General features: G+C 35.0%; 1 protein-coding gene across 1 annotated transcript in view; it reads left to right on the top strand.

Annotated features, from left to right (window-relative positions):
• CNGA3 (cyclic nucleotide gated channel subunit alpha 3) overlaps positions 1-22,367 on the top strand; it is a 71,747-nt gene that overhangs the window by 12,587 nt on the left and 36,793 nt on the right. Inside the window, exon 2 of the mRNA XM_074232014.1 lies at positions 7,633-7,769. Within this exon, the coding sequence (XP_074088115.1) occupies positions 7,669-7,769 (101 nt within the window). The 5' untranslated portion in view covers positions 7,633-7,668. The remainder of the gene's footprint in view (positions 1-7,632; positions 7,770-22,367) is intronic.

The raw sequence follows: 22,367 nt of genomic DNA, 5'->3' as shown, positions 1-22,367 counted from the left end.
TGAACCATATATTTCTACTTATCTCACCCTTTCATCTCAGTGTTTTCAATGTAAGAGTTGAAAGGGTAAGGTATCAGCATGTATATTGATTTAATTTGGAAATTCTTAGCAAATTCATTGTAAGATTTTCTTACCACTTCAGCCTCAATCATACATTTTGGTGCATAAGTTAAAATTATTTTTATGGTGGTCTTTCGCCAAATATAAAATACCATGAAATAATATTTCTTGTTCTCTTGAGCAATCATTTTGCCATCTCCTTTCATTATCTCTTCAAGTTATACCTGTTGAACCATTCACCACAACATATATCCAATATATCCTAAGGGAATTGGCCACATCTTCAATAATACTTTAAATTTGAATAATACCATAGCTTTCAAATTTGTTTTATTTTCAAATATTTGTTTCATTTTATCATTTGGACCTATCAACCATACTAAAAATAGATAACTCATTTATTTTCCTCATATTACAGAGGAGGAAAATTGAAGACTTGAGAGATTGACTTTTCTAGCATTATACATTAAGTTAAGGACAAGAACACCCAGCTTATTCACATTCACATGCCTTTTTTCTTTTTTAAAGTATAGGTTTAACTTTATAGCAATGCAAGGGGCGGCTAGGTGGTGCAGTGGATAAAGCACCGGCCCTGGAGTCAGGAGTACCTGGGTTCAAATCTGGTCTCAGACATTTAATAATTACCTAGCTGTGTGGCCTTGGGTAAGCCACTTAACCCCATTTGCCTTGCAACAACCTGAAAAAAAACACAAACTTTATAGCAATGCAGTCATTGTTCATTTGAATATACTTATAGCCAATAGTAATTTCTTTCAGAATGAAAAGTAAACATATATAATTTTCAGCATTTTCTACAAATGAGATAACAATGCGGTTACCTTGTTGAGTTTAAAAAGTGGTTACTTTCTTACACTGATTGCTTTTGTAATCTACCATTTTTAACTAGTCTTGGGAACAAAGTGTTCTACCAAAGTTTGCCCAGTCTTCCAGTTATACATTTTCTTCAGTGAGTACATCAAGGAAAAGCAAGAATACCATGTAACCTGGCAAAATAATCCAGGGGCAGAGTAAGCTTCTAGAATGAAAAGTTCCTGGATGTTGAAGAGAAAGACCAAGAGAGTCAGGACTGCAGACTGAAAAGTATCTTCTAGTGAGGACAGCCGGATGTGTACACAAAATATCTCTAACACAAAACAGAATACAGTGAATGCACAAGATAAGCATAAGGGACTCTCAGAGAGTTTATAAGAGGGAATGATCACTTTGCCTGGAAGCAGAGTCTTTGTGAGTGGGGTGTTCTTTTAGCCAAGATTTGAAGTATGTGTGGGTTCACAACAGATAGAACTGGGGAAACTAGAGGGGGCAGTCTAAGATGTTCAGTTCTCCTGGAATGGTAACTAATCAATTAATGAACATTTATTAGGTACCTAATATATATCAAACATTGGCCAGCCTGAGATCCCAAAACTGAGAAACTTCTATTGTATGAAACTGAATGGCAGTGTATTTCATGGAAATATAGAATGTCAGTGCTTGAATAAATCTTGTCTATAGTCATGTCTGATTCTTTGTGACTTCATGACCCTGGGGCTTTCTTTTTTTTTTTTTTAAGGTTTTTGCAAGGCAATGGGGTTAAGTGGCTTGCCCAACCAAGGCCACACAGCTAGGTAATTATTAAATGTCTGAGGTTGGATTTGAACCCAGGTACTTTTGACTCCAGGGCTGGTGCTCTATCCACTGTGCCATCTAGTGGCCCCTGACCCTGGAATTTTCTTGGCAAAGATATAGGATTGGTTTGTCATTTCCTTCTTCAGCTCATTTCATAAATGAGGAAAGTAAGGGACAGAAAATTATAAGTGACTTGCCCATCTTTATAAATTTCTAATCTTGTATCTTTTTAATATTTTAAAATTATGTTTTATTTAATGAAAATTAATTTTCTATTTCTCACCACTCACTTAACAAAGAAAAAGAAGATAATGCTGCAACTAAAATAAAATCTCATATTCTAAAATGAGAACTCTAATTATTAACTTTCAGTTCTTAATATAGAGAATTTGTATTTTCAGGAGCAGAGGAAGATCCAGATCTCTCAATGTTAGCTGGAGACTGATTCCTTAGGGATCAAGACCTACCAAAAAGCAATTTGGGGGTGAAAAATAAAGGAGGATGAAGTATCTGCATGGCATTGTAGAGAATTTACAAATGCCAAATTCCAGAATTATTCCAAGGCAGAATTTTGCAAAATATTGTTCCTCAGAATTCTGATTACAGGACATAGGTTCATGGGATTATAGGATATAAATGGATTGTGAATTGGAATCTGTGAGGAGATTTTGATGACAGTGATATTTTTTCTATATTTTAAAATATAGAATATGTACTTACCTATGTATTCAAAATCTTTATCATATCAGGTAATTTTCAGTGGGAAAACAGGTTTAATTTTCTATGTTTTATAGCAAAATATACCCAACTCTATTATTCAAGACATGTTCTGTACTTCTAGACTGATCTAAACCAAAATTTATGACTTCCTTTAGTATATTTAAAGCCCCCAAGTATCTTATAGAGAAATTATTTTGGGTCTGAGGAATGTATTTATTGTCATTATTTTAAAGATTCTTTCAACAAAATCTAGTAAATGACCGAACAAACGACTGAGTTCCAAGTCTCCAATAAAACCATAAAATTTGAGTTTTTTTAATCTTAAGGAAAATATATAATACAAATTTAGCCAAAATAAAAACAATAATATGTTTGTCATGTCACTGTCTGAGTCTGTCTCTATACTTATATGGATCTGTGGCATCTGTTAGTTAATGTGCATTTTATAATTATTATTCTCCTTTCCTCCCTTTGTACCACTTCCTAGAGGGTTGTTACATGATTCTTTTTATTTGTCATTTTATAATACAATAATCTCCAGTTAATGACAAATTTCAAGGAAAATGCTATAATTTCTTCAATTGATATTTATATTCATAAATAGTTGGCCATACAAGTTGTTTCTAATTTTCTACTACATTTGAAATGATGATAGAAATATTTTGATATGTCCAGGTCTTTTTTTTCTTTTTAATGATATCTTTACAGTGTAAATCCTATAATAGAAGTGCTGGGCATAAAGGTAAGACAGTGGCTTTTTCTGCAGCTTGCTAGATTGTTCTCCAAAAAAGTTGCACCAATCAATAGGGCACCATTGCAATGGAAATGAGTGCCTGTTTCTTCAGTGCCTATGTTACTTAACAAACTGTGGACCTTAAGCAAGTCATTCAACTTTCTGAGTTTCAGTTTGCTCTTCTTTGAAATAGGATATTAATATTTGCTGTGCCAACTCTAAGTAATTATAAGGTTTGAATGAGGTGGGTCATTTTGTGAATTAATAAATTATTATACAAATATTTTGATGAGAAATGACACTCAAACTGAAACCACAAAGAGCTAAATTTGAATTCCTCTTGATTCTTGTATAATCTTGAGTCATTTAGGTTTTTTGATCTTCAGTTCCTTCATTTGCAAACTGAGGGGTAATTTTCATTACCTGCCCACTCTCAGTGTTGCTGAATTAGATGAGCTAATGAAAGTGAAAATAATTTGCCAACTGTAACACCCCATATGATTATGTGGCATTATTATCATCCTCACTATTATTATTTAAAAAAAAAATCAAAGCTAAGCAAAGGACCTAGGTAAAATAATGCCATAAGCAGATGCTGTTCAGAAACCTACAATGCTTTCATCTTCTTAAACACTATTCACATCCATTGCTGATGAAAATGTTTTTGTTCCTTTGTTGGTCTTCATCTGCTTTTAATAATTAATTTGGTTCTGGAGTGAGTCATTTGGTGACTTCCGGAAACCAGTGTCTTTGGAGGCCTCTTCTACTGACATTTGTTGCTTTTAAACCAAGTAGCTGCACAAAGGAAGACTGAATTGATCCATTCAAGAAAAACAGTTTTTAAAAACAATTTTAATTATTTTGTTTTAATTTTATTTTTTTTATTTTTTTATTGTTATTTTTTAATTTGTGGAATAAAAGAAGCAGTTCCATAACATTGTACAATTTTTTAAAAAATGGATGATTGTACATGAAACTGAAAATCTACTGTACAGAACTTGCAATTTCTTTCAAATATACAACAAAATTGTCATGTAAATTTATTTTTTTCCTCCCTCTCCCCCCCTAAAGAGGGCCACATTAGATACTACTAGATATATAGATGTAAAATTATTTATTCATACTTCCATTTATTAGTTCTTTATCTGGATATAGATCTTTCTTCATATATCTTTTTAGTTATTTTGAGTATTTATAAAAGGCAACATAATTTATTTGCTAACCTTCCCTTATCCAGAGTCATTCCTATACCAAATAAAAAAAAAGAGAAAAAAAACAATTAAGCAAAATTAGCCAGAACATCAATCAAGACTGTCATTATAAACTATGCTCAATCTCTAAATCCTCAATTCTCTGCAAAAATGGGAAGGAATTGCCCTTTTAGAATTTCATTTGGATCAAACTTGGTGATTACAATTGCACTATATTCGGTTTTTGTTTTTCTTATTGTTTTTGACATTTACATAATTGCAACCGTTGTGTAAATTATTTTCCTACTTTTATTTTTCATCACTTTTTATCAATTCATAGTAATCTCTCCATATTACCTTGAATTTTTCATATCCATTATTTTTTTACAGCACAGTAATATATTCTATTCTAGTAATGTACAAAGTCTGATTAGTCATGCTTCAATCAATGGGCATCCACTTTGTTTCCAATTCCTTACTAGTACATAAATATTGCTTTCAGTATTGTTTGATGTTTATCATACTTTTCTGTCCCTGACTTCCTTCAAATATACACATAGCAGTAGAATCTCTGGGTCAAAGAGTATCGCTGTTTTAGTTACTTTCTTAGCATAACTCCAAATTACTTTCCAGAATAGACCATTTACAGCACATCATTAGGGTGACTGTCTTTCCATAAATCTTTTAATATCGACTATTTTCATCTTGTGTCACTTTTTCCAGTTTGTGGTATATGAGACGAGATCTCAGAATTATTTAATTTTTATTAGTGTTTTAGTAAGTCTTTATTTAAATGGTTTTTGCTATTTGTAATTCTTTTTAAAACTTTTTAAAAAATAAAACAGAAAACAAAAGCAGTCTGGCAAGGACTAAATGTAAACGCTGTAAATTAAGAGTTCTAAATGCATATGTGAGGTAAAAGGACAACATAATAAACAAACTAGAGGAGAAAGGAAGAAATTACATCTCAAGTCTATTCATTTAATCTGCCATAGTTGATATTTTTTGATTTATTGATCACTGGGAATCCGAGTTCAATTGTTTCTGATTCACTCTTGTCAATTCTACAGAGCTATTAAAATTTTTTGAAAATATCAGATAGTTTTGATGATTATTATTTTATAATACAATTTGCCTTTGGATATGCTGTTTCCTTTTTTAATGTCATTGCTTCTCTTGAAATAAAAAAAAACTTCTTTTGTTCAAATTTTTTGTCCAAATAAATCTAACCCCTTGGTAGTTTTCTTGAGATAAATCTGCTCTGCAAATTAATCTTAATAATATCATCATTTTATTATGTTGGCACAACCCTAATAAGGTCAATGAATATTCTACTAATAATTTGCTATTTTCTTAATTTCTGGAAAGATTATTTTGTAAGTGTTTTATATATACATACATATATATATATATATGTATATATATCCTAATAGATTGATTTCCAGATGTTTTAAACAATTTTCACTTGTTTTAGATGAGATTATTCTGGGCAGCTAGGTGGCATAGTGGATAAAGCACTGGCCTTGGAGTCAGGAGTACCTGGGTTCAAATTCGGTCTCAGACACTTAATAATTACCTAGCTGTGTGGCCTTGAGCAAGCCACTTAACCCCATTTGCCTTGCAAAAAAAAACCCTAAAAAAAAGATGAGATTATTCTACATTTCCTCCTAGTTTTTGCTATTTCTATACTGAAATGTTGATAATTTTATGGAATTATTATATATCTTGCTACTTTACTGAATCTATTAGTCATTAAAGAAGTACCTTCTGATTTTCTTGATTTTTAAGTAAATATATACATGTTGTATAAATATCTAACTAAATACATGTTGTCTACAAATAGACATAGATATTAATTTTTTTATCTTGTCCACTGATACCAGTAGCATTTCCTGAATTTTACAAAATAATAGAGAGCAGAAATCTTTGTTCTACTCCTTTATTTATTGTGAAAACATTCTCTGCTGCAGATAATGCTTACTGTTGATTCTAGTTATATACTCTTATCATGAATCAAAATGATCCTTCTTTGACTATTTTTCTTTAGCATTTTACTTGAATGTACCATTTTGATAAAGATTGTTTTTTCCCCTAAAATATATATAGATAGTAGCACATGACTGCAGAGGACTTTAATGTTCCTCTCTCAGAGCTAAAATGAAACTGGGAAAAATGATAAACAAAAAGAAAAATAAAGAATTTAGACTTTAGGAAAAATATAATTGAGAGACTTATGAAATCTTCTGGATGGGAATATTAAAGAATATACATATTTCTAAACCTCACATGCTACTTGTATAAAAATGGACCTCATACTACTGTCCATATAATGGGGAAATTGGAGTGTATCAGCATGCTCAACTGATGCAAATTCCTCTCATGGGAAAGTCTAGAGGGCATACTTTTAGAAAAGTCACAATGGTATATAATTGCAATGTCTTAGAGATTTGAGCATGCATAGACATTCTGTAAATGGTTCTAATCTGTTAACCATATGTTAAAGGAATGCCTTTCCAATTGTATTGTTATCTAGAACTGGGGGGGATGCTTTCCAAAAGTATCAATAAACAAAGTCTCAATCACAATCTATTTGGCTCATTCTTCTTGGTATTTGTATCTTTTGATGACTCTTTAGCTGAGGGTCATCAATCTCACTCCTCTCTCTCTCTCTTTCTCTCCCACACACACACATTTTTCCTCCACTTCTTCCTATTGATTCTACCTTCATAACATTTCTTATTATACTTATTATCATTACCACTACTTTAGCAAAGATCTTAATTACCCCTTTCTCAAACTATTGCAATCATCTCATTACAGGTCTTTCCATTTCTGTTCTCTTTAGAGATCACATGCCATAAAGGAAGAGATTCTAATTGTATTCTCCAGGGTCAGGAAAAACAGGTCAGATCCCTTTTCCAACATGGATGTTGCCAGTGGATCAGCATTATTTTCCTATGAGTCAGAAGGTAGATATAAATCCTAATATATGTTTTGGTGAAAGGGAATGATCAGTGTTGGGATTTCTAGTACAGGTCCCTTGACATTGAAATCAATCCAGAGATGAATATTTCATCATTCTTACACCAAAAATTAAGTTAAAAGGAAAATCAAAAAGGGACAGCAAAACAATGAAGCAAATTAATAACATTCACCTGAAAACTTCTTGTGTTTTCCAATTATAAGGTTAGGCTAGTCATTAGTGAAAACACTGGAATCTTCCATTATAAATTATTATTTGGTTATTATCTCATATTTTCCATAATTAAAATGTTAATTCTTTGTATGTGTTTTTTTTAGCTAAATCTTGAAATTTTGTGACTGCAAAGTAAAAAAATGGCCAAAATCAACACTCAGCACTCCTATCCTACCATACACAGACTCTCAGTCAGGACCCCTGATGAAGACCTAGAAAGAGTTGAAAATGGCACCAATAGGTAAGCTATAACATTCTGGTTTTGTACCTAAGGTAAACCCATAATGTGAAACTGCCTATCAGAGGAACCAGTCAATTGAATTCCCTATGTCTATGTTTGTCATCATCCTGTTGTCTGCTGCCAGGAACCTCTTAGAAAGATATCTTGGAGAGGCATAGGTAATAGGGAAAAGAATAGACAGCTTTAGGCTACATCTAGAAAAAGATTTCATTATCATTCAGTTCTTTTCTTATTTGTCTGGAAGCTGAAATTTCCCAAACACATGACCTTACACCCACATTGACATACAGGAAGATTACACATTAACCTCAAGGTTCACATGGGAAGGTGGGGGCAATATAATAGGACAATCATATATTCTGTTTCTTCCAGTCTAACCAGCTTTTCTATATATATTCTCAAAACATAGTCACACCATAGCTCTGCTCAAAATTTTATGTAGGTTGGTCTGGTCAATGTTATATCAGATCCATTCTGGAGGAATGGAGAAATGGAGGAAAAAAGTTTTTTCTTGTTTTACAGGCATTGGAAATTGTCTGACTGCTTGGAATTATGATAATTTGTTTCACCTACTTTATGAAGTTTGATATGCCATCTTTTCTAACATATTTGCTATATTCTAACATAGTTTGGTTTTGTTGATTTGATTATTCAGCATATTGTCTCCTGAACATCTCTGAGTCAGAAAGTCTGGTGTTTGGGGGAGAGGAGAGGAGTATTGGATACATCTTCTTGCCTCCAAAACCCTATCCATAGACTCCCTCTACCTCCTTCCCTCCCATATACTCATTACAGTTGCTTTTACATTGGGATTTGGGAAGGAAAAGAAGAGAGAATAAAAATGGCAGGAAAATGGGAGGAAAAAGTCAAAAGGGGACATAGCCTACTCAGAACTGGGAAATGCAAATGGAGCTAATAAGAACAATGACTCATTTCAGGGTCACCTTCCTCCCTTCTCAAGCATTGTTTTCCATAATATAAAGGGGTTCTATATCAAGGGGAGTGGAGGATGTGATAAGTAAAGAAAATCTATGTCCTGAGGATAATCTTCATAGAGGGAATGGTTGAAGCTATAGGAATGAATGAGATTACCAAAGGAGAAACTATATAAGGAGAGAGGCCACAAATAAATCTTTGAGAAACACCAACATTTAAGGATCAGGAAGAGAATGAGGAGGAAGAGATTTACAGGAAGAATGACTAATTATAGAGATACAAGTAGAGAGTTTGATGTTTCTAGTGCCAAGGAAGAGGAACATATTCTTTAGGAAAGGATGATCTAGTGTTGAAAGCTGCAAAGAAGTCAAGCAAGATGTGGAAAGAGTTTTAAAAGGTCATTGGATTTGTAGAAAAGTTGAACCAACTCATAACTCCACCATACTATACTAATACTTTTTACTGGCATACCTTTCTTCCCACAAAGTCATTATATTTTGAAATTAGAAGGTCACTGGTCATCTTTGAGAAATCTGTTTTGCTGAATTTTTCCCTTTCACTCACAAAAGTATTTAAAGAATTAATTCTCTGAAAGAGGGAGGGAAGGGGATATGCAGGAAATCTAAGTAATATTAAAAATAAAAAATAGTAATAACAAAATTTAAGTGACTACAAAAAATACCTGATATAATGTAGAAAGAAGAATCATCATGGAAAAGGTGCCTGAAATTTACAAAATAAAATATCAGGGAAGAGGATCAGTCACTGTGTACTGACATATCTATAAAACAATGTGAAAAATATAGGTGAAAAATGAAATTGAATTTTAACCCAAGAGGTAAATAAGCTCTAATGTTTATTATTGAGATTCAATAGTATGGTATTATTTACTGAAACATAGCAACAGGACAATATACCTTGACGAAAGAATACTATTCATGACACATATAGCAATGAAAAATTATTTTGTTCAAAAGCAGCAAGATATAATCACAGAAGGATGCACTTATTTAGAAACTCATAAAACTGAATGTAAAAGCATAGCATAGACTATTTGGATAAAGATAAACAGAGTGATATGAAGTGCTTGTGGGAGGTGGGGTGGAACACTAGTTCTGAGAGTGTCATCCTACAGCTGATTATGTTTTGTTAATGTAAGTCAGAAACTAGGTATGTATAGGATAGTGATGGAGAACTCCATCTATAAGATGAGGGAATATTTAACCACCCTTCATGCCAAAATAATGACTTCAAGCTCAAGATGAATTAGCAATTATATCTGGCAGCCAAAAAAGCCTGAATAAAATCATATGTTATTTAACAAAAGTAAAGGAGGAAATAGATCTACTAGATTGTGTGAAGTCAAACTCCATCTGGAATATCATGTTCAATTTCAAATGCTACCCTAGGTATGTGATCAGGGTATGCTGGGTATGCCCAAATACACAGAAATGTCTAAGAAAAAAAAAAAGATATTTTATACCACTAATTCCATGTTTGTATTTTTTAAAGAAAAGTTTGATAGTTAATTTTTAAAAATAATTTTATTATTGGTCAGTCATTTCCAACTCTTCATTAGTCCTATTGGCATTTTCTTGGCAATGGAATGGTTTTTCCATTTCCTTCTCCAGCTCATTTTACAAAATAAGGAGACTGAGGCAAAAGGGCAAAGTAACTTTCCCAAGGTTAAGCAATGAGTAAGTGTCTGAGTCCAAATTTTAACTCAGTAAGATGATGAGTCTTCCTGATTCCAGGTCTGGCACTATAAAATACAGCTGGTTGAGTTTGAATTTCTTCTTTTTTTTTTTTTTTTGGTTTTTACAAGGCAATAGCATTAAATGACTTGCCCAAGATCACACAGCTAAGTAATTATTAAATTCCTGAGATCAAATTTGAACTCACGTCCTCCTGACTCCAGGGTCCTTTCTCTATCTGCTGCACCACCTAGCTGCCCTTAAATTTGAATTTCTTTAATTTTTTTTTTGATGATTACAAATTCCATCCTTTCTGATTGAGTATTCAATGAGTATTGGTCTTTTAAAAACAAATTTTCTGGATTTGTACCCTAATGAATTGTTCTGTACTCATTTACAGATCTACTTTAGAGAGACATTGGCAAATTGGAATGCATCTTGAGGAGAGCAACTAGAATAAGGAAGGATATGGAAATGTGATGTACAAGGAATAATTATAAGAATTTTGGAAGTTTGTCCTGAAAAAGAAATAATTTAAAGAAGTCATGTTAGTTATTTCCAAATATTTAAATGATTCACGTGTAACAGGATTTATTTATGTTTGTGCTATTACAGTGGGCCAAACAAAGATAAAGAGGGGGCAGCAAGGTGGCACAGTGGATAGAGCACCGGCCCTGGAGTCAGGAGTACCTGAGTTCAAATTTGAGCTCAAACACTTAATAATTACCTAGCTGTGTGGCCTTGGGCAAGTTACTTAACCCCATTGCCTTGCAAAAACCTAAAAAAGAGAGAGACAGTGATAAAGAGGAACTTTTTACCAATTAGAATTGTTCCCACAGTAAATGGGCTGCCTAATTAGGTGGTAAGTTCCCTATTCCTATTCAAGCAGAATTTGAGGACCAACAGCCTATTAGGGATGGTATAAAAGGAATTTTCACATGGGAGGAAAATTGTGGCTAATTCTGGGAGAAATGAATATGAAAATTTCTTTTATTACAGATATATTTTCTAAAACATAAGTAAGAGAATAGTTAAAATATAGGTAAGAGAGGATCACATGTAAAATGAATGGGTTTTGTTTTACAATTGAATCTTTTATTGAAAAATTACTGACATTTTAGAAAATTTACAGAAGTGGAAAGGAAGTATCTTTAAAACATCAAGACATGAAAATAGTTGTGGTTTTTTTTTTTGTTTTTTTTTTTAGGTTTTTGCAAGGCAGATGGGGTTAAGTGGCTTGCCCAAGGCCACACAGCTAGGTAATTATTAAGTGTCTGAGACAGGATTTGAACTCGAGGTACTCCTGACTCCAGAGCCGGTGCTTTACCCACTGGGCCATCTAGCAACCCCAATAGTTGTGGTTCTTATTGAAGGTATATAGAACATTAGAGCAGAAAAAGGACCTTAGAGATGATACAGTATAAATCCTTTATTTTATAAATGATGCTGAAATGGAAGGAAAATGGCATTCACAGAGTCTTATAAATACTAAGTAAATTGTAGAATAGGGACTCAAATTCAATGCCAGGCTCATTCTACTATATCATTCTGATTTCTAGCTTATATGTATACAACCTTGAATAATAGTAATTCGCTAATTAATGAATATTAATTGAATATTCATGATAAAAAATTCACCCAGAGTACTTCTTAAGCAACTATCTGTGGTTGGTGGTTTAATAAATGTTGTGTTGTTGCTTCATTGTTTTTCTTTTTCTTTTTTTTTAAGGTTTTTTTTTGCAAGGCAAATGGGGTTAAGTGGCTTGCCCAAGGCCACACAGCTTCATTGTTTTTCAATGGGATTTTCTTGGCAAAGATACTGGAGTGGTTTACCATTTCCTTCTCTAGCTTATTTTATAGATGAGGAAACTGGGGCCATAGGGTTAAATTACTTGCCCATTGTCACACAGCCAGATAAGCTTCTGAGTCTGGATTTGAACTCAGCTCTTCTTGACTCTAAAAGCAGCACTCTATCCAACTGTGTCACCTAGCTGTGCCTGTATATGCTTTATGGGAATGTTATTAACAGACTCAATCTCTGCCCTCTTGACACTAACCAGCCTAATTCTTCTTTCAGGAGCCTATTTTTTTTTTCCTACGTTTCCCAAAAAAGATGTAAAAGGAAGGGAAATGATTTACTTAAATTAAAATTTGTTTCCTAAATAGAAACACCAAAACCCCAAAAGATTTCTTTGTTTTTCTTTCTTTAAACTTTTTCATCAGTTCTGCTATTTAGTTATTTTTTGGTATGTTTTGATGAGGAAGTGTCAAAGAAATAACTAAGCATAGAGAATTAAACCCAGACCAGGGATACATCAAATCCCAAATTAATCTCTTCATCTCATTACTCTTATTGTGCTCAAACTAAAATAGGGACCACACTGGATATCTCTCCCAGCATGGGAGAGATTTTGCAATTTTCACCAAAGAAAACTTTTTTTACCACTTCTATTTCCAGGGTAGTAGGCTGAAAATACAGTGTTTTTATTAACTGGCCAAATGGGAACAAGTCAATAGACAATAGACAAATTTCACTCAAGTTGCTAAGAACTTTCAAGAAAAAGAAAGAAGAGGGGTGGCTAGGTGGCGTAGTGGATAAAGTACCGGCCTTGGAGTCAGGAGTACCTGGGTTCAAATTCGGTCTCAGACACTTAATAATTACCTGGCTGTGTGGCCTTGGGCAAGTCACTTAACCCCAATTTGCCTTGCAAAAACCTAAAAAAAAAAGAAAGAAAGACAGGAGAAGGAATGAAGGGAGGGAGAGAAAGAAAAAAAAGAATAAGAGCGAAAGAAATGAGAACAGGAAAGGAATGTGAAAGGGAGGGAGAAAAGAAAGGGAGGGAGGGAAGGAAGAGGGAAAAAAAAGTATGAGTTTTGTTCAAGCATCTTTTCCCTGACCTAAAAAAATACCTGCTCCTTCCAACAGACAGTTCCATTAATTCCTAGATGTTATAGGTTCCTAATCTTCTCTATTCATTCTTTCTCTCCCCCTACAAAAAACAAATCCTCTTCACAAATCCTTAGAAGCTATGCAACTTCCTCTTTCCTTTAGACCAATTAACTCATAGTATAACCATAGTTCTGGCCTTTCTCTGACATCTTTAAAACTAATAGTCTTTCTTTTCTGTAAAAATATAGGCTTCATGAGGGCAGGTCCTGGGTCTAATCTTTGTATATTCCCCAGCCTCTAACACAATTCTCTGTTCATATAATAAAGATTTAAATGAATTCATGGGACTTCAAAAAGCATTTCCTGAGCTCCCTAACTTACAAGAGCATGCCCTCTTGTATGTATTTTGCATTGATCTGGTAAATATTTGTAAAAATGTTATCCTCCCCCTGCCATCAGCCCTGCCCCCCAATACAGAGAGAGAGAGAGAGAGAGAGAGAGAGAGAGAGAGAGAGAGAGAGAGGGAGAGAGGGAGAGGGAGAGAGAGGGACATACTTTCCTGCCTTGGGAGCAGAGATCAGGGATTAGGTAATTTTTTCAATCTTTGTATCCTGTGCTGGGTATTGGAAATACAAAATAAAAGCCAATACCATACCTGCTCTCTAGGAGCTTACGTTCTAATGATCAGTCTGTCATCACACTGTTTTCCAAAAGTGATGACAGCACTGATTTAATTACTGCTTTTAAAGTCAGAGGAAGAGATTGAAGGTATAGAGAGGGGAACATACTGGCAGCAAAGAGGACAAGATGACACTGTTGTGTAGGTCTTGTTTTCCTGGTGGTTTTCCTGGTCTGGGGTCACAAAAATTGGAATAGGTTGGGTGAGTTTTTGCTCCTTTATTCAGCTATCAAGATCCAAGTGCCAGAGTTGAATAGAATTACTTCCCCAAAATAGAGAGACTTGGTCTCTGGAGGTCTGGTTCTGATAAAGGGAAAAGGTGCAGCAACAGGGTAGATGTTAAACTTTTCCATCAGTTCTGCTATTTAGTTATTTTTTGGTATGTTTTTGATGAGAAGGTGTCAAAGAAATATCTAAGCATAGAGAATTAAACCCAGACCAGGGATATATCAAATCCCCAATTAATCTCCTCATCTCATTACTCTTATTGTGCTCAAACTAAAAGAGGGACCACTCTGTATATCTTTTCCTTAGTATAGATACTAAGGAAGCATTTGTTTCTCAGAATTGACTGGAAGAGATTAGTGAATATAGAGTCAGAGTTGAAGAGTATCCCTGATGTAATCATACTAGCTGTATAATTATGACTTTAATTTCCTCATCTGTAAAATGGTGGTAATAAAAACTATACTATTTGCCTTCATTGTAAGAATCTAGTGAGATCATGTTTATATGGTGCTTTGTAAATCTTGAAGTTATATAAATTTCATCTACGATTATTCTCTTTAAAAAGACTTATTAATCTGAGTACAGGGCTCAAAGGATTAATTAACTATTTGGGGGAGTGATGAATGGAATTTGCCTCTGTCTCAGTTCAGTTCAGTCTAGGTCAGGTCAACAAGTACTTACTAAGAGCCACTTCAATATAAGGCACTATGATAGGCACTGGGGATAGAGCCTATGCTAAAGAAGTTTACATTAGTGTAGCGGAGACATCAACATAATATAACCTTGCCCTTCCTTCCTCCCACTTCCCCACCAGGTTGCTCCATCAACTTGAACTTTCACTTGTGTTTTGGAAAACCCAGAAGGTGATTGCTACCTACCCTCAGGATTCAAAATGTAACTCAAGATTCTATGACATTTTTAGTACTGTCAAAGTCACAAGCTTCATGCTTCTCATAAACAATCAGACCATAGCTTATAACAAAGGTATTTACTAAGGAGGTATAAGAAGAATACTTGGTACAAACATTCTTTCACAAACCTAGGGCACTTTCTACTACAAATACACACATAATAGAAAGAATGGGCTCAATCATAGAGTGCAATAATGTTGAAGCACAAGAAATGGGATAGGTGTGTGTGTGACAAATGAGTCACTCAGAAGAATTTTATGTCCCAGAAGTGTTTTCTTGAGTTCTTTCTGAGTCCTGTTTCCTTAGGCAGCATTTTTCATTAGTATAATTGATGTGGTCTCTCTCCTCAAGTGACTGTCTTTCCAAACATATTTTCCTAAGTGTCAGTCACAAGCACTCAAAAAGTGTTTGTTAAGTAGTTGCTAAGTGGCAAGCCCTGTCAAGTGCTAGGAATACAAGAAAAAGTAAATCCATGGCTTTTGCCCCCAAGTAGCTCACTTTCTATTGGGGGAAACAGTATACAAATGAAAATAGTGTATACACGAAATCTATATATTGTGAATCAAAAGCAATTTCAGAGAGAAGGTATTAGCAGTGGGAGGGACTGGGAGTGGGAACTTTAGCTGAGTCTTGAATGAAGCCAACAAAGCTGGGAGGTGTAAGTGAGAAAGGATATTCTAGACATGAGAACATCCAGTGAAAAAGCATAGTGACTCTCCTACTCACTCAACTTCAGTGGTTTCTGATTGACTTTAGAATAAGCCATATATGACCTGGTCCCAACCTACCTTTCCAATCTTATTGATCAGTACTAACCTATGCCTATTCTGGAATTCAAACTGACTTTTTCTCTGTTCCTCACTCAAAACACTCCCTCTTGTCTTGGCTGCCCCACCCCCAATGCCCACCAATCTTGGGATACCAGCCTACTGCATTTCTCTGCTTCATAGAATTCTCCCATTCTATTCAAATGTAAATAAGATACTGATTTCTGCATGAAGACTTTCCTGATCCCAAGTGCCCTTCCTTCTTTAGCGCCTGGTGGTTAACTACGTTGTATATGTATAAATGTGTATTGTTTATATTTATTCTACATGTATTTTATGTACTTGTCCTCTCCACTAGAATGTAAACTGCCAGCGTGATCATTTCATTCTTCATAGTATCCATACTTCATTAAAACTTCAAATTTGACCCGACTCCTCTGTTCTTCTTTAGAACCCAAGAGGTGCGGTTTGGTCTTCAACCCAATCCTAAATGTTTCTTGTGTGGTGCCATCTGCTTTCACTTTGCACTTTGCAATAGTGCAAAGCTCTCAATTCCCTCTAATTTATTGAGAAAATCATTCATATATTATTGCAAAATTCCTTGACAATTCTCTTAATTGATTGCTTGATTCAGTACATCTTGTTCTTCCCTGATTTCATTAACTGAGGTGAGGGTGGAAGCCCCTCCCCCCCATTTTTACAGTAATAACAAAACAAATATTTTAAGAGGTGGGAGTGAGGAATGGGTCCAGACATAGGAGATAACCAGTGCATATGGTCAGAGAGAGAGAAGATAGAAGGTCATGTAAGGGGAATAGTATGGTAGTAGATAGATCGTTCAATTTGTCGGGAAGTAGAGAATAGAAGTTGGGGGAGTCACGTGAAATAAATCTGGAAAGATAGGTTGGAACCAGATTGTATAGGGTTTCAAATGCCAAACTGTGGAGTTTGCATTTTATTCTAAAGGCAATAGGGTGCCAATAAGATTCTGGAGTAGGGGAGGAAATATGGTGAGAGTAGTGATTTAAAGAGATTCTTTGGGCTGTTTAGTGGAGGATAGATTTGACAGCAGAGAGACTGGAAGCCACAGATCAAGTCTAGATTAGCTGGATAGAAAGTTATAGACCAACTAGTTCAACTTCCTCTTAGAATATCTGATGAAATCAAGGCTTACTGGTGATGATGTGACTTGCACAAAATGTCTAATGATGAGTCAGGAAGGAACACTATAGGAGATCAAAGAACTTAAACATTCTCTTGTTCTTTAATCCTAGCTCTTTGGTGGAACTTTCCATGAATACTTTGCTCACCATCTTTTCAGTTCTTCTAAGGAAGAATCACTATTTCTCTTGGCATGGATCTATTCTGTTCATTTTTTACTAGCTTCAAGCAGTTCCAAATTGGAGCATCCCTAAACAGAATTGTGAAATAAGTAAAATTGGGCTTCAATGCCTGTCATCTCAATGATAGTCATTACTCTTTGCCCAGGTTCCAAGATCTTGATTCTTCTTTCTCCCTCTTTTCCTTATCAAAAATTGTTCTCAAGAAAGAACCAATAAATTCATTCATACTAAGTTGTAAAAGACTGTTAGGCTTAATGTGTGGTCCCACTCTGGAAGTATTTGCATTTGACAAGCAAAGGAATAAAAACCCAGACAATTTCAGTGGAAATATGAGACTTCAATAAACAAGTTTGAAGGAATTTTTAGGGACAGGAGTTCTGCTCATCTATTTTTAAATCCTGTTGGGCAAGTTTCCTAGTTTTTCAAGTCTGGCTAGCATGAAATTTGTATAGTAGTACAACATTTTAACCATTCTAAATATGCTTTACCTATTCACCATCCTTTGCATAAATTATTCTATAATCATACTACTGCCAGTGGTGCCACTGCTGGTGATGTTATTACTCCTACTCCTACTCCTACTATTTTCAGTTATTTTCAGTTGCAAACAACTCTTCTTGTACCCATTTGGGGTTTTCTTGGTAGAGATACTATAGTGATTTGCCATTTTCTTCTATAACTCATTTTATAGATGAAGAAACTGAGGCAGGGATGGCTAGGTGGCACAGTGAATAGAGCACCAGCCCCAGAATCAGGAGTACCTGAGTTCAAATCTGGCCTCAGACACTTAATAATTATCTAGCTATGTGGCCTTGAGCAAGCCACTTAACCCCAATGTCTTGCAAAAAAAAAAAAACCTAAATAAAGAAAATAAAGAAAATAAAGAAACGAGGCAGGCTGGGTGAAGTGACCACTCAGGGTCATGCAACCTGTAAGTCTGAGGTAAGATTTGAACTCAGGAAGATGAATCTTCTTGATTCTAGGCATGATATTCTATCCTCTGTGCCATTTAGCCTGCCCTCTCCTTAATCATAAAGCACATTAAAATAGTAATGAGAATCATAAAACTGAAGAATGGATAGAGACATCAGTGATCATCTAGTCTAACCCATATTACCTGTAAAAAGTAATCCTTTCAGGGACTTCACCAACAATCACCATGGGCTGCATATAGCCCCTGACTCTCCTCAGTTCATCCAAACCAAATTAAAAAGGAACTGCGAAATATTTGACAAAATAAATAAAACTATAATAAAATGGATACCATTACATTTTAAAACCATGTCAATATTCAGTCCATGGAGACTTTAATAATGAATTATTATTTTCACATTCTGGCAACTCTGATTTCATATGTTGCTTAAGTTTGATGCTATTTGGGTTAGCAATGAATTATTTTGTGAAGATAAACCAAGGGTATCATTGCTATTTTGAATAAAAGTCACATTGTACATTGACATATTAATAAGAATTCTTTTAAAAAAGACTCAAGCTATGGAATTTAAATGTTTGAGTATACTTTTAGTTTCTGATCTTTTCTTAACAACATCTCTTTAAAATTTGTTGTTCAGATGATAATATACAGTTGGATGGACAACGCACATAATCAGTCTATTAATATATACACCTTCAATAAGTGGAAAAGATTGATGATGAACTGAACCTCTAGTATCCAATATCCTTATATATGTGGCACTTGTTTCTATTTGAGTTTGACATCACTAGTGTGGTTGATGGAGATCTGGTCTTATTTGGGAAAACCTGATTTCAGCATCTAACTTTGACCCTGGCTAGGTGACCTGGGACAAGTCACTTAAACTTTTCAAATCTCATCTGTAAAATGAATGAATTGAATTAAATGGTCTCCAAGGTCTCTTCTAGCTGTGGATAATCAATAATAACCAAGGAAACAATATTACCTATACAAATTATTAGCAAAACAGGCAAAATAAGTGGGGCCCATTCAGTCCAGAGATCCTGAATAGAATGAAACAGATTTTTTTTAATATAAGAATCAAATAAGACCAATTATTTAAAAGATGCAGTTAACAGGGTATTGAGTAATCTGATTACTAATTGGAGGAAAGATTAGGGGCATTCCAAGTTGGGAGGGGGAAAGAGTGAGTTTCTATTGATTTGGGAGAGGGAAGAGTAGGTTTCTTTTCCCAAAATTGAGAGATGCCCATTGACAGCATCTACCTGAATTTATGAAACAATAGGTGACTTATGCCATCTAGTTTCTCATGGATGGTTTGCAGAAAAACAAGATGGAAGAAAATACATGGGCTATCACAAAATGGAGCTTGTGCTTATGAGATAGAATCTAATTGGTTCTCTTGATTCCTGCACCAAACCAACTACATTTTGTAACTAGTTTTCCCTCTGTTTCATCTTAGCTCTAAGTCTATGAGCTAATGAACTCACCACCTTTTAAGCCAGTGCATTCCACTGGCAGGCACAACTGTTTAAAAGCTTCTCCTTAAAGAACCCAAAACTACACTTACCATTTCAATCTAGTTTTGCCCTTCAGAGTCAAGCAGTATAAGGTCAGTCTACCTGGCACATAATAACTCTTGAAGTTATAGTTAGCATGTTTTCTGCGAAGAACCCAAATCATCCAATCCAAAATCTTCCTCAGAGCATGTCTGCCCTCTGTTAAGCACTTCTCAATCTGTTTTAGACATAAAGTCCTTTGGCAGTGTGGTGAAGCCAGTGGACTCCATCCACCAGTAATGATTTGAATTAATTGAAGGGAATGCCCAGTTTCAGTGAAGTTAATGAAAATAAAGATGTGGCTTTTTCCCCTAAGTAAGTGAATGGACCCCCAAAATATATACATGAACTTCTTTGGAGTCTGCAGACCCTAGTGAAGAATTCTTCTTCTAAATCCTAACATCAAGTCTCTGCTTGGACATCTCTAGCAACAGAGAATTCACTGTCTAAGGAAATAGCCCATTTGGGGACAGCTCCTATTGGTAGAAATACTGTTTATATTGATTTGAAATATATTTCCATAGGAGAAAAGCAAGTTGCCCAAGTGCCTAGAGTGCTGAATTTAGAAGGTTAGGGAGCTCTGGGTTCTAGTTCTGCTTCTGGAACATATCAGCTATGTGATAAGTCACCACTCAAATAGTCTATGTTGTAGAATAGCTGTGGATCTGCAACCATGGAAGGAATTTCCATACTGAGAGCTCCTTTACATTGAGGAGATACCAGAGGTCCAGATTTTTAAAATAATAGTAATCATAATAACATCATCATCATGAACACTATTATCTATTAATGGTACCCATTATTTATCATGGTTCAGAGACTGTGAGCAACCTAGGAGAGAATGTTCTTTTCTTATGATTTTGTTTGACAAGAAATCTTGGCTCTGCCAACATAAATAAATATGGCCTTAAGTCTGTTTCTCATTTCATTCATGAAAATTAGATAATAGCAACAATCTCTTGTGAACTGTTTACTGAGACTGTTCATATAAGCTGAATACCTAAGTCCTCCAGAAATCTTTTTGGCTTTCACCTCTGACTCTTGCCTCCCTTGTCCAATGTAGCTTCCTGACTTGAGATGATTTTAGTTACTAGCATCCTGTGACAGTCAATTACAACAATTTTCTGTCTTTTCCCAGGCTTTATGGATAATTGATTGAGATGGCTTGGGAAATGTTCCCCCTTCCTCTCTGTAGCAAATATTATTACCGAGAGTATGGAGCTGTCTTACCATGAACCTAGGGAGGGAGAGATTCTTGCCTCCTACCTAGATCTTGTTACTTCCTTGTTAAAAAAAAGATGATGAGGTTGGAATAGGCCACATGACAGTTAATTCGACTTGCCTGGGCTATTCAAGTCAAACAGAATGAAATTTCAGCCCCCTAGAGACCACTGTCTGGATGATTCTTAATCTGCCTGATGAAACCTGGGTCCCAGGAGGCTTTAGCAGGAGGGTAAAGAAAATTAAAAAAAAATTCACAAACACATTGATCTGATTCTTCTGTTCAACACAGAAATTTCTTTTCAAGTGAATTTTAACTTGTATCCATTCTGGTCATCATCTAGGGAAGCAAGCCCTGTGAAGGGGTCTGCCATTCTCACCACCACCAGCAGCAACAACAATTGTCAACAACTGCCATCTCTGAAACAGAGGGATCTAAGAACTCCAGGAACAACAGTGTCCCTCACAATTCTGATTTTGATTCTAGCTCAGACCCTATGACTATCACATAGTAGAACAATTCCAACAGAGAAAGATTCCAGCTGACCAACTGCCACTTTCTAGTCAACCAAACACAATAGACCTGAGAACAGAAGCATAGCCTTCTGCCCCTCTAACCCAAACAATGAACTCAGTTTCCAACCTATCTCCCATAGTTATCATGTGGGGAGTCACTCCGTGTGAAGATCAGGCCCATGGGACTTCCAGTTAAGATGAATTCTATTTTATTTTTTTTTTTTAGTTTTTGCAAGGCAATGGGGTTAAGTGGCTTGCCCAAGGCCACAGAGCTAGGTAATGATTAAGTGTTTGAGGCTGGATTTGAACTCAGGTACTCCTGACTCCAGGCTGGTACTCTATCCACTATGCCAACTAGCCACCCCTAAGGTGGATTCTTGAGCCTAGTTCTCCTCCATAAACTCCATCAAAGGTTTAAGGTTAGTTCCAAACCAAATAATCATCAAGAGATCTAAATAGAAAAGAATAACTCCACAACAACTATAAGCTATTGTTGTCTTGGAGTCTCAGAGGAGAAGAAGTGGTTTGTTCAAAACATCTACAAGAGAATTTGGAAGAAATGATGTAAGAGATGAAAAATGAAATTTTAGGCAAAATAACATTAGAAGAAAGAATTAGGAGGAGAAAAGTTTGGGACAGAAGTTGTCCATAGTAAACCTTAGCCTAGTAAAAAAAAATTCCTGAGAATTAGATTAGGTCAAATAGAAATAAATGACTTTATGAGACAAGACTTAGTAGAACAAAATCAAAAGAATGAAAAAAAATAAAAGAAAATAATATAAATCTGCTATAAAAGCCAATTGACCCAGAAAACACAGCAGGGAAAGATAATTTAAGAATCAGATTTTCTGAAAACCAATTCTGAACATCTTTCCTGGCTGACTCCTATACCTAGAACTCTCGCCATCCTTATCTCTACT

Source organism: Macrotis lagotis, chromosome 1 (assembly GCF_037893015.1).
Source record: "Macrotis lagotis isolate mMagLag1 chromosome 1, bilby.v1.9.chrom.fasta, whole genome shotgun sequence".
NCBI classification, from domain to species: domain Eukaryota; kingdom Metazoa; phylum Chordata; class Mammalia; order Peramelemorphia; family Peramelidae; genus Macrotis; species Macrotis lagotis.
This window is presented reverse-complemented; position numbering and strand designations above follow the sequence as displayed.